This window comes from Microcaecilia unicolor, chromosome 5, assembly GCF_901765095.1.
Source record: "Microcaecilia unicolor chromosome 5, aMicUni1.1, whole genome shotgun sequence".
NCBI classification, from domain to species: Eukaryota; Metazoa; Chordata; class Amphibia; order Gymnophiona; family Siphonopidae; genus Microcaecilia; species Microcaecilia unicolor.
In genome coordinates, this window is record NC_044035.1 from 36,910,279 (window position 1) to 36,923,720 (window position 13,442).

The 13,442-nt window shown below is 44.6% G+C and overlaps 1 protein-coding gene across 1 annotated transcript in view; it reads left to right on the top strand.

Annotated features, from left to right (window-relative positions):
- Window positions 1-13,442, top strand: part of CFAP43 (cilia and flagella associated protein 43) — a 254,521-nt gene that overhangs the window by 87,103 nt on the left and 153,976 nt on the right. The window contains exons 11-12 of the mRNA XM_030202783.1: window positions 1,642-1,790; window positions 6,094-6,197. Coding sequence (XP_030058643.1) covers window positions 1,642-1,790; window positions 6,094-6,197 — 253 coding nt within the window. The remainder of the gene's footprint in view (window positions 1-1,641; window positions 1,791-6,093; window positions 6,198-13,442) is intronic.

Sequence of the window (13,442 nt, forward strand, 5' to 3'; positions counted from 1 at the left end):
CCCTGCACATGCTCAGAGATGTCTTAAGACTTCTCTGAGTTGAAGAGGAACTCCTGCACAGAGGCTCTATCGGTTCATGTCACCTCAGAGTGTGGCTACATTTCCCTGCTGTCTATGGAGAACCCCTGTTACAGGTAAGCAACTTCGCTTTCGTAGTATTCTATAAACTTCGCACATAACTGGAAGACATGCCCATGCTCCGCCCTCGTGTACATCCTCCTTGCAGTTATTCCACTATGACACTTAGATTCTACCTTATAGAATAACACTTAGTAGACACAGGTGCCTAACTTCCATTTTATGACATCTATGATGCACGTAAGTAGTGCCTACCTCTAAGAGCCACTTTATAGAATTGCCCCCACTCTCTTTATGGTAAAATCTTTTTATTAATAACATGAATTAAGCATCCAACACACAGGTCAAATAAATGCAATAATCACAAGAAAAATTGGAAGCACAACTTCAAAATATTAACATGGACTATTCCATGTTCATACCCCTTTCCCTCCATAATCAAAAACATATATATAACATAGATCTGTACTTTTATAACTCTCTGCTTCCAATCTCCTGCACCCTCTTTAAATCAGTGCATACTATCATATATATAGGTAGTACCTTTTCTAGAAATTTATAGGACTCAGTTCTGTAAATGGCGCCCAGATTTGGGCACTAAAAATACATGCTGTTATTCTATAAATGGCGTTCAAAGTCAGGCACTGTTTATAGAATAGCATTTAGCATGAGGATTTTCACTAGTTGAACTCTGGTATAAATCTCTGTGCCTAAATTAGACATGGATACCCCAAATTCTATAACACTGCATGCAAATCCTAGAAACGTCACTAACCTACCCATGCCCCTCCCATGGTTGTGCCTCCTTTTTTAGATCCATATGGAAAAATTTACGCGCACATCTTTGAGAATAATGACTATAGATGTGTACACGTTGATTCCAATTATTACCAATTAGCTCCAATAATTGATTCTTAGTGCCCAATTATCGGTGCTAATCAGCTTGATAAGCAATTGTGTGGAAATTTGGGCACATACCCAAATTTGCACATGTAATTTTGAGTGCTATATGTAGAATTAGGGGGTATGCCACATGTAAATCAGTTTTTTTACACAGGTAACTGGAACCTAATGACATCCTTAATTGATAGTTAAAATGAATATTTTGTGGGCTGATGTGTTCCAGCTCAGTAGATCTTGGTTCAGATCAGTTCTCCATGGGACTGGCACACCGTGGAGGTGGAATTGCAATGTCTGACAGCCAATGAGTGGTGCTGAGGGTGAGTTCTTTCAGCTACTGGAGAGATGGTGATCAAAGATGGAAAGATACACCAAAAAATAATAGATTGTATTTTGCAAACATCTAGCTGGTTTTGTGCAAATCCAAAGTAATAATGTGAATATTGAGGTCACTCACTGCACAAAGTTAAATAGTCTAACAGATTGTAAATATGAATTCAGCTTCAGCAGGATAGTCAGATCAGAGATGGAAATGGAAGAGATAAAACGATAATTGATGATTCAGGGATTACTAGACTATTACGGTTTAATGAGTTATTTTCTTATAGTCATTTCAGTTTAGACCAGAGTAGCAGAGCTAAAAATGTTTTCTTCTTTATCTAGGCAACCAGTCTAGTTTGCTTTCCTTCCTCCCACTGCGCTGCTGTTGGGACCACTTCAGGCCACGTCTACTTCATCAGTCTTTTCAAAGTGAGAACACCAAAGCTTGTTCACAGAGTCCTTCTCTATCATCTTCCTGTGCAACATCTCCAGTGAGTTTTCAGCCCAGGCTGTAGTAGATAGTGTGTGGAAATTTATGACTAGTTGGCCTTTGCTGCCGTCTGCATTTGCTGTAATGCTCTTGAATATGGGATAAAACTATATAAATGGCGCAGGAAAAAAATAGCGCTAAGCGCTATTCTATAAATATTGCTCAAAGTTAGGTGCCATTTATAGAATAACACTTAGCACCGAGATCTGTGAGTGACTTATTTTAGGCACGAGGATTTACACCAACTGAACACTGGTGTTTAAATTCTCACACCTAAATTATAACAGTGTGCATATATTGCGGGAACGCCCATGAACCTTCCATGACTGCATCCCCTTTTTGGAGCCATGTGTAAAATTAATGTGTGGATCCCAGCATGTAAATATGTGTGCGTAAATTTAAATTAATGCCAGTTAGCACTGATAATTGATTGTAGGGCCCAAAGTTCTTCAATGAGAGACTCCTGAGAAAATTAAAGTCATGGGATAGGAGGCAATGTCCTTCTGTGGATTAGGAATTGGTTATTGGACAGAAAACAGAGGGTAAGGTTCAATGGCCATGTTTCTCAATGAAGGAGGGTGAATAGTGCCATGCTGCAGGGATCTGTACTGGGACTGGTGCTATTAAACATATTTATAAATGATGTGGAAATCAGAACGGACAAGTAAGTTGATTAAATTTGCAGATAACAAAAAACTAGTCAAAGTTGTCAAAACATATGCAGACTGTTGAAAAATCGCAGGAAGACTTTAAGAAACTTGAAGACTGGGCATCCAAATGGAAGATGAAATTTAATGTGGACAAATGCAAAGTGATGCACATTGGGAAGAAGAATCCAAATCATAGCTACCTGATTCTATGGTCCACCTTAGGAGTCAACATTCAAGAAAAAGATCTAGGTGTCATTGTAGACAATATGCTGAAATTGTCTGTCTAGTGTGTGGCGGTGGCCAAAAAGTAAACAGGATGCTAGGAACTAATAGGAAAGAGATGGTAAATAAGACAGAATATTATAATGCCTCTGCATCGCTCCATGGTGCAACCTCATCTTGAATATTGCATTCAATTCTGGTCATCGTATCTCAAAAAAGATATAACAGAATTAGAAAAAGTACAAAGAAAAACGACTAAAATGATAAATGGGATGGAACACCTCTCATTTGAGGAAAGGCTAAAGAGGTTAGGGCTCTTCAGCTTGGAAAAGAGATGGCTGAAGGCAGTGGTGTGCTGGTAAATTTTTAACAGCAGGCTCTCTCCCCAGTCCACATCTGCACCCACCCCCGTCCACCTCTGCACCCCTCCCCAATCCACCTCTGTGACCCCCCCTCAAAAAAATTGCAGAGCTGAATATACCCGGGGAGAGAGCCTGGGGGGGCAATGCATCTCTCTCTCTGGGGGAAAAAAAAACATTTTTTAAATGCTCCTAGGTTCCAATCTAATTCATGTTTAATGTGGGATAAAATGCCATAGATAAGTAAATAAATAAATAGATAGAAACTCTGAATGTTGAGCACCTTATTCCCATAACATGATGTCTGTTTTAGAAGCCCTTTACCAGGAGAAAAAAAAATCTCTGCACCAATGGTCGGGTTAGGTGTCCCTATAACCAGCCCCTCCAAATGACACACTGATTACGATTTATAACAAATTACTACTCTACCTATGAAAAGTTATTCCCTTATTATACTTCCTCTGTGTACATCCCTGTGCAGAAGACGGTGTCATTTTTAAAGTGCAACTTTTTTTTTACAGTATCCTTCCCACCCCCCCCTCACCTACCTGTCACAGACCTTCTCCCTGTTCCCCTGAGCCAAAGGGTCCCACTCCCAGCGCATACCTGAAGGCAGCGTCCCTGGTGGTCAGTGGATTCTGCAGGGCAGGAAAGATCCCCAGTCTTTCCTGCCCACTGCCGGCGCTGACCCTCCTCCTGCCGCATCTTCTTTAAAATGGCTGCCGAGACTTACAAGGGCGGCCTTGCCAGACATCTCCTTCCTCTTTCTTCCCTCACCTCCATCCATATGCATCTCCTTCCTCTCTCTTCCCTCTCATCCATCCATGTCTAGCTTTTTTACTCTCCCTCTCCATGATCCATGTCCAGCATTTCTCCTCTGTCCTCCCCTCCATCCATGTTCATTTCACTTTCTCTCTCTTCCCTCCCCTCCATCCATGTCCAGCATTTCAAACCTCTCTCCACCCCTCTATCTGTATCCAGAATTTCTCCTCTCCCCCCTAAATCCATTTGCATCTTCTCCTCTGTCTTCCCTCCCCTCCATCCATGTCCAGCATTTCTCCTCTCCCCCCTCTCCATCCATGTTCATGTCACTTCCTCTCTCTTCCCTCCCCTCCATCCATGTGCAGCTCCTTCCTCTGTCTGCCCTCCCCTCCAACATTTCTCCTTTCTCTCCTCCCCTCCATCCATGTGCATCTCCTTCCTGTCTTCCCTCTCCTCCATCCATGTCCAGCAACTCTCCTCTCTGTCCTGTCCTCTCCTCCCATCCATGTCCAGCGATTCTCCTCTGCCCTCCCCTCCCATCTTTGTCCAGCGATTCTCCTCTGCCCTCCCTTCCATGTCTAGCGATTCTCCTTTACCCCCTATCCTCCCCTTCCATCCATGTGCAGTGACTCGTCCCAGCCTCCACCTGCCCCCCTTTTCAGCCCCCAAGTTCCAGTTCCAACCCCAGCGCTGGCTCACCTGCCCGCTCTCAGCTCCCCGATAGCCGTCCTTTCCTTCCTGCTGCCGCCCTAGTTTAAATCTTTTATTTTTATCTCAAGTCGTGGCGACGGCAGTGAAAGCAGCAGGATCGGCTCGCCTCCAGCCTTCCCTTCCCTCTCCATGTCCTGCCTTCTTCTGATGTATTTCCTGTTTCCGCGAGGGTGGGACATGGAGAAGGGAAGGGAAGCCTGGAGGCGAGCTGAGCCTGCTGCATTCACTGTCACCACTGCAACGTGAGGTAAAATAAAAGATTTAAACACAGGGCGACGGCAGGAAGGAAAGGAGGGCTATCAGGGAGCTGAGGGCGAGCAGGTGAGCCGGCGCTGGAAGTCTGTGACCCTGCAGCTCGAGGGGGGGGGGGAGGAGGAGAGGCAAGCCGTCTCGCACTCCCAGAACAACCGGCTCGCAAGATGCCAAAAAACGTAACAACCAGCTCTTGCAAGCTGGTGCGAGCCGGCTCCAGCACACCACTGGCTGAAGGGGGATATAATTGAGGTCTACAAGATCCTGAGTCATGTAGAACGAGTAGAAGTGAATTGATTTTTCATTCTTTCAAAAAGTACAAAGACAGGGAACTCTCAATGAAATTACATGGAAATAATTTCAAAACAAATAGGAGGAAATATTTTTTCACTCATAGAATAGTTAAGCTCTGGAACTCTTGGCCAGAGGATGTGATGACAGCGGTTAGTGTATCTGGGTTTAAAAAAGGTTTTGTTTCCTGGAGGAAAGTTCATAGTTTGTTATTGAGATAGAAATGGGGAAGCCACTGCTTGCCCTGGGATTGGTAGCATGGAATGTTGCTACTGTTGGGGTTTCTGTCAAGTACTTGTGACCTGGATTGGCCACTGCTGGAAGAAGGATACTGGGCTAAATAGCCATTGGTCTGATCCATATGAGCTATTCTTATGTTTTTTAATTGTCATTAATTGGATCATTATTCAATTAATTTTCACACACAAACCGGGCTTGTGTCCAAATTTGGTGCCATATATAGAATTTGGGGGATGGTGTGAAGCCTCTTTTATGGCATACTTAGTTGATGCTGTCACTCTGTTGGAGAATGCTGTCTTAATCAAGCATGTGAAGCTGCTGTACTGCACCGCTTGGTTTCTTGTGTACAACAAGTAGCCTCGATTCTGTCACTTAGTGTTTGTCTTTGTAGTAAATAAACTTCTTGAACTTAAGGACTTGTGTTTGATCTGCTGTTCTATTATTGCCACATTGGATTTTTCGGATTGCCTGCCCTTTTGTTTCCTTGGACCACTTTAAATATGGCCAGTAAGAGCCAATATTCAATGGCACTGCCCGGTTAAGTGCTTCTGAATATTGGCGATTGGGTGGCCCCAAGTGACTTAAGCAGATGGGAGCCTCTCCTGTCCGCTTAAATTGCTTTGAATATGGGGTGAACTGTTATTAGGCTCATGTTTGAGTTTAGCACCCTGAGTCGCCATATATTTTTGTATGGATCAGTTCTAAATATTTTGTCTTAAATACCAAATGGAAGGAGGTGGGCAGAGCCTGCACTGAAAAAGAGCTTATTTGAAGAGGTAGAAACTGCACTATAATGTGTTTTTTTTTTCTTTCCTAGTTATGACCAAAGAGGGCATTTCCTCATAACTGGAGCTGAAAATGGACATGTTTTTATTTTAGATACAAGGCCTTCACAATCATTCCAGGTTCTTGGATACACAGGTAACATAAATCTGGCTTGGTTCTTTCAATACATAATGACTGTTGAGGGGATGTGTGGTTAGTAATTTACTGTTATTGGTGGTGTATATAGTACATTTTTATTTATATTTATTGCTGTGTAAACTGTCCTTTATGATTTTGATCAAATTGGCAATATATAAATATTTATAGATAGATAAAAGTTAATGTCCATATCATAAAACTAAAAAAAAAATGGAACTTAAAGCCAATATATATAGGTAGGCAATTTTCTAAACCAGTGTTTCCCAAGTCCGGTCCTGGAGTACCCCTTGCCAGTCAGGTTTTCAGGATATCCACAATGAATATGCATGAAAGAGATTTGCATATAATGGCAGTGTATGCAAATCAAGTTCATGCATATTCATTGTGGATATTCTGAAAATCTGACTGGCAAGGGGTACTCCAGGACTGGACTTGGGAAACACTAAAGAAGTGCTCTACCTGCAAAAATAGTCTTTATAAAACCGTCCTCCTGATAGGCAGGTAGAAGTATGAACAATGACATTCCTCATAGCAGGGGGAGGTTTTCCTGGGGGTGGAGCTGTCATAGGTTTTGGATCTGTGCACACAAATGTGAATTTTCAAAAGTAGGTGTATATTTTTATTGAGAACAAGTAATCTGCACAAGTTAGTAGATGTAAATGCATGTGGATAACTTCAAAGGTGTGTAACAGCCATGGGTGGACTGACCATTGGAACACTAGGGCAGTACCTGGGGACCCACTCTTCCGTAACCTTCATCTAGTTTAATCACTTTTGATAGATGGTTAGGGGCCAGATCACTGTCAGCTTACCCCTGGTACAGCATACTTTTATTTTGAAAATCTTGCAGAGTCCTCGGAGGGAAAAATACACACATATTTTTCACCTATGGGGACAGTTATAAAATTGTCCCTTAAGAAGGCAAGTGTAAAATCCATGAATACATTAATCTTCAGACTTTGCACCACTTCTGAAATAGAAAGTACTACTACTACTACTACTTATCATTTCTAGAGTGCTACTAGACGTACGCAGCACTGTACACTTGAACATGAAGAGACAGTCCCTGCTCGACAGACAAACAGGGCAAACAAGAGATAAGGGAATATTAAAGTGAGGATGATAAAATAAGTGTTATGAACAAGTGAATAAGGGTTAAGAGTTAAAAGCTGCATCAAAAAGGTGGGCTTTTAGCTTAGATTTGAAGACTGCCAGAGATGGAGCTTGATGTACCGGCTCAGGTACTTGTTTTCCCTTTGAAAACTGACCAAGAAAAAGTACTTACAGAGGGGCACACCTACTTTTTCTGTGGTTATATTGTTTTGTAAAATACAACATCCGTCCGATATTTAGCGCTATTTAACTGGTCAGAATGGATTCTGACCAGTTAAATACAGCTAAACCAGCTATCCACCGATATTCAGTGGGGATAATCGGCTATTCGCCACTGAATTTCAGTGGTTAGCGGCTGGAAGATAGCCGGTTAGATCACGCGATATATCTGGCTATCTGCCGATTTTTAAACCGGGTGTTTGCGGTCATATTTGGCCACCTCAAACCCTGGTATCTCTTTGGCTGGTTTGAAGATAACCAGCTATGTCTGAATATTGATATAACAGGTTATCTTCAAACCAGATGAAAAAGCCCCTGATATTTAATGCTAGTCACCAGAAACAGCCTGGTATTGAATATCTAAGTTCAGTGCGGACTGCAAGAGACAGCCTGGCTATCTCCCACGGTCTGAATATCGGGGCCCATGTGTTGTTTGGAAATGTAAAATTCATCTTTTATGACCCCTCAGCTGAGAGTCCCACTGTCACTAACCAAGCATGTACAGGTGCTGGCTTTGGCAGCTCGGGAAGTTGCTTCTGACTGCTGATCTGAGCAGCAGAGTTCTAGGTTTCTTTGAGAGGTCTTCAGCTAGTGTGACATAGAGATCCCTGCCAGCTCAAATATTTATAATTTTTAAGTAGGCAGGGGGAGGGGAGCTATATAGAGAGGACATATCGTGTTCACCTATTTTTACTATAGGTCCACCCAAAATCTGTCATCTGGTTACTCTACTGGGAGGCAGTCTATCAAATCTAATAATTCAACTCCAAGATGATTGATTTTCACAGACTAACCCTGCCCCTATAACACCTCCATGAAAATGCAGGTGAACACCTATATATTGTGATGCACATGTACTTATAGCTGCCCGTAGGATAGGCAGTTTTTTAAGGGGACGGTTTTTAAGGGGATTTCCATGGATAAATTGTTGTTTATGTATAGAAATTGCTCCTTCGAAAGCATTGAAATGATTTTTTTTAGAAATCTGTCATCTGTAAGAATAAGACTTAGTGTGAAAAGGGCACACCTGTAACCCCAGATACATTGTTAAACCTTTTCTATGTCATTTATAACCATTGCAGCATATACAAAGGGTAATTTTCAAAGCTATTTCCATGATAATGGACTTTTACAAACATGCCAAACTGAACAGCATCTAAAATAGTCACCTAGGATTATCTTCCGTCTTAGATGCCTAGGCAGTCAATTATTTACTCCAAATATTTCATAATCACACAGAAGATGGGAGGATTCCATCCCTTCATAGACTAAAGGGCCCTAAACAAGTTTCTAGTAAGAGAGAAGTTCAGGATGGTTTTCCTGGGCACCCTAATCCATTTTCTCCAAAAGGGAGACTGATTATGTTCTCTGGATTTTGAGAACACTTATATTATCTACTGCCTTTTGGCCTTGCATCAGCTCCTCAAGTAATCATAAGATGCCTTGTAGGCGTAACAGCATATCTGTACAGACTGTGGCAATTTCAGGGGCATTTTCGAAAGAGAAGGGCGCCCATCTTCCGACACAAATTCGGAGATGGGCATCCTTCTCTCAGGGTCGCCCAAATCGGCATAATCGAAAGCCGATTTTGGGTGTCCTCAACTGCTTTCCGTCGCGGGGATGACCAAAGTTCCCGGGGGGGGTGTCGGCAGCGTACCGAAGGCGGGACGGGGGCGTGGTTAAGAGATGGGTGTCCTCAGCCGATAATGGAAAAAAGAAGGGCGTCCCTGACAAGCATTTGGCCGACTTTACTTGGTCCCTTTTTTTCACGACCAAGCCTCGAAAAGGTGCCCAAACTGACCAGATGACCACCGGAGGGAATCGGGGATGACCTCTCCTTACTATCCCAGTGGTCACCAACCCCCTCCCACCCAACAAAAAAAATTAAAAAAACATTTTTTTCCAGCCTCTATGCCAGCCTCAAATGTCATGCACAGCAGTATGCAGGTCCCTGGAGCAGTTTTTAGTGGGTGCAGTGCACTTCAGGCAGGTGGACCCAGGCCCATCCCCCCCTACCTGTTACACTTGTGGTGGTAAATGTTGTGGGGAGTGGGTTTTGTGGGGCTCAGCACACAAGGTAAGGGAGCTATGCACCTGGGAGCAATTTCTGAAGTCCACTGCAGTGCCCCCTAGGGTGCCCGGTTGGTGTCCTGGCATGTGAGGGGGACCAGTGCACTATGAATGCTGGCTCCTCCCATGACCAAACGCCTTGGATTTGGTCGTTTTTCAGATGGGCGTCCTCAATTTCCATTATCGACGAAAACCGGGGTCGCCCATCTCTAAGGTTGACCTAAATGTAGAGATTTGGGCGTCCCCGACCGTATTATCGAAACGAAAGATGGACGCCCATCTTGTTTCGATAATACGTGATGCCCCAACCCTTTGCCGGGACGTCCTTAGAGATGGGCACCCTTAGAGATGGTCGTCCCCGTTCGATTATGCCCCTCCACGTAAGCCCGAATTTTATATACAGTATGGCCCCGAAAAATAACTATAAACCTTTCTTAAAGTTAGGCTCAACTAAAATTTAGGCACGACTATTTACACCTGTTGCAAAACCTGTTGTAAATTCCCGCGCCTAACTTAGGCATGGATTGAACATATTCTATAACAGTGCGTATAATTTTCAGGAATGTCTATGACCTTCCCATGCCCCTCCCATGGCCACACCCACTTATGAGATCTACACATTAGAATTTACATGCACCACTTTACAGGATATGCCTAGAAAATTGTGAGCGTATTAGTGCTGATAATTGCTTGTTATTGTCCAATTATCAACACCAATTGGCTTGTTAATTAAGTTGTGTGTGAAATTTGGCCGTGCAGCCAAATTTTCATATGCAACTTTAGTCACCATATATAGAATGCACCCCAGTTTGTCTAAAGGTCCTCAGTTCTCCTTTTCCTTTCTTCTAAGTCATTAGCAGGCTGATTCACTAACATACGCTGCCACATTAACTTGTATTATCATCTGTTATGTAGTGCAATTCTTATTATTTCTAATGGGCTTAGTCATTGATAATATGTAGCCCATATGCTATTATCTACCAGTTGGATACCATCCATACCCCTCCATTTCTGCCCTCAGATTTCAAATTCTTCTATCTCACCTGTCCCATGAATGTTTGATTTCCCTCTCCTCCTCCTCTCCACAGACCTCCAGTTCAGGTGCTACCCATTCTGGCCTGCTTTTTGGATTGGAGAGTAATACTGGTGTTGTTATATTGTTCTGTTAAGCAGTTTGTTTAAGCTTCCAAGTGTGAGTGGAGAAAGGGTTTTTTATTTTAATGCTGTATTTGGTGATTTCACTTGGTATTTATGCATGTTATTAGGCCCATTGTAACAAGTTTTGGGTGTTTTGCCCACAAAAAAAGCATGAGTAAACTGACATTATATTACAGTACCAAGCACTATAAGAGCAATTCTGTAACTGTGTGTGTGTATTCTATAAAGCTAGTAAAAAGGCCCGTTTCTGAAGGCAAGGAAACCCCCCTCCCCCCCGCACTACAGCCCCCTCGACCCCCCCGTGCCGGCGAAAACCGCCCCCCCCTCCCCCCCCCCCGTCACCGTTGTGGACTACCTGTGCTGACAGGGGACCCAAACCCCCGACAGCCGAAGTGCTGTTGTGCCCTTTGCGTTGCTTCCTCAATCATCTTCTCTGGAAGTTTAGACGCAGAGAAACTTGCAGAGAAGATGATTGAGGAAGCAACGCGAAGGGCACAACAGCACTTTGGCTGTCGGGGGTTTGGGTCCCCTGTCAGCACAGGTGGTCCACAACGGCGGCGGCGGCGGACAGTTTTCGACAGGCCGGGGGGGGGGGGGGTCGATAGGTTCGCAGAAGGGGGGGTCGAGGGGGCCGTAGCGCAGGGGGTGACAGTTGATTCCGAGGCAGGGGGATGAAATGGACCAAATGGTGCTCAGAGAGGCCTGATAGCCCTTAGGTTTCTCAGTTACTCCTGATTAACATACCTTTTGTTCCATCTGGGAGCAGGGCTTCAGAGCAACCAAAGCCAGACATACAGGCTCCATCACTAGGGATTTCAAACAGGACAACCTGTGAAAGTTGTCACCTTTCCTGACTTCAGAAAGTATCTGGAGTTCTGTAAAGGAAATAACTGGGAAAGAGAGAAGTTTTTGATCTCTCTCTGCTCCTGTTCACTCTCAGTTCTTATTAGGTATAAAGCAGAGCTCATGAGGGCACTACGGCTCTCTCTCTCTCTCTGTCTTTCTCTGTGCATCAGAGCACAGAGCTCAGCTTGGAGTCTACTGCCCCCCCCCCTTCTCTGTCCAGGGCACTGCTCTCTGTCCGGGGGCATCTCTGCCCTCTCTCCCTGCAAGCAGAGCACACCGGGCTCTGCATGCACTTCTTCTTTCTCTCTCTTCCTTAAACACACACAGATACAGGCATATACCAGCTACCTGTACTAAATGCTGTGAAACAATGCATATATGCAAATATAATATACTTTATATATCCAAATCCGTGTGGATTGCGTATTCTTTGGGAACCCACTGCCTCTGTGAAGTGGACCCCGGGAACAACCCTAGACAACGATAGCTGACATCAATCCCCTTGCCTTGGAATCAGCTGTCATGACGTCAGTGACATCAGTGCGTGTCTGCCTAGCAGACCACCTCCAGGGAGTCACGGTCCCAAGCACAGAACGTTGGAGGTGAGAATTATTATATAGGACTAGTAAAAAAGGCATATACCAGCTACCTGTACTAAATGCTGTGAGCCAATGCATATATGCAAATATAATATACTTTATATATCCAAATCCGTGTGGATTGCGTATTCTTTGGGAACCCACTGCCTCTGTGAAGTGGACCCCGGGAACAACCCTAGACAACGATAGCTGACATCAATCCCCTTGCCTTGGAATCAGCTGTCATGACGTCAGTGACGTCAGTGCGTGTCTGCCTAGCAGACCACCTCCAGGGAGTCACGGTCCCAAGCACAGAACGTTGGAGGTGAGAATTATTATATAGGACTAGTAAAAAAGGCCTGTTTCTGTATGAAAGGAAACGGGCGCTAGCAAGGTTTTCCTCCCCCCCCCCCCCTTCTTCTCTCCCTCTGTCCCCTCTAAGTCCCACGGCCCCCTTTCCTCCCCTCCGATTTCCATGGCTTCCTCCCTCCCTCTGTCACTCTCCTTCACTCTGTCCTCCCTCCAAGTTCCAGTCCCCCCTCCCTCCCTCTGTCATTCTCCTTCACTCTGTTCTCCCTCCCCCCCATCCCCCAAAGTGCACGTCACCCCCCCTCCAAAATCGCCAACCCCCCTCTCCCCCTCTCTTACCGGAGTCCCGACGGCAGCATTGAAGAGCGAGCAGGCTCAGCGAGTCTGCTGCCCCCTTCTCTTCGCTCTGAGCTCTGACTCTGGTCCCGCCCTCATTTCCTGTTTCCGCAAGGGCCGTAAGAGGAGGAGGAGGAGGGGGTAGGGAGCCTCCTGCATGCAGGGATGCCACTTCCGACAGTATTTTTTTCCGCTTGTGTTTCAGCTGTTCCTGTGGTCCCGCCCTGGGATCACGTCATAATGCGGCCAGTGACGTCAGTCTGTTCTAATGTGCCTAGCACACCAACTCCGAGGGAGCCACGGTCCCAGGCAGGTTAGAACGTTGGAGGTGAGAATTATTATATAGGATAGTGCTTAAGTGCTTTAGAGTGTACCTACAAGGGGGTGTACACGTGAGTGGAGCATGAGAGAGGTGTGGATGGCTCTCCAATTTACTCTTAGTTATAACTTATAGAATACTATCAGTTACGTGCATTCCCATTTATGCCTGCCATTGACCTGGCATAAATGATCGTGTCTAACTGAATTACATTCTATAGCAACATCTTGGCACATAGATGCTGTTATAAAATTGGCGCTCAGTGTGTGGCATCTGTGTCTAACTGGAGGCATC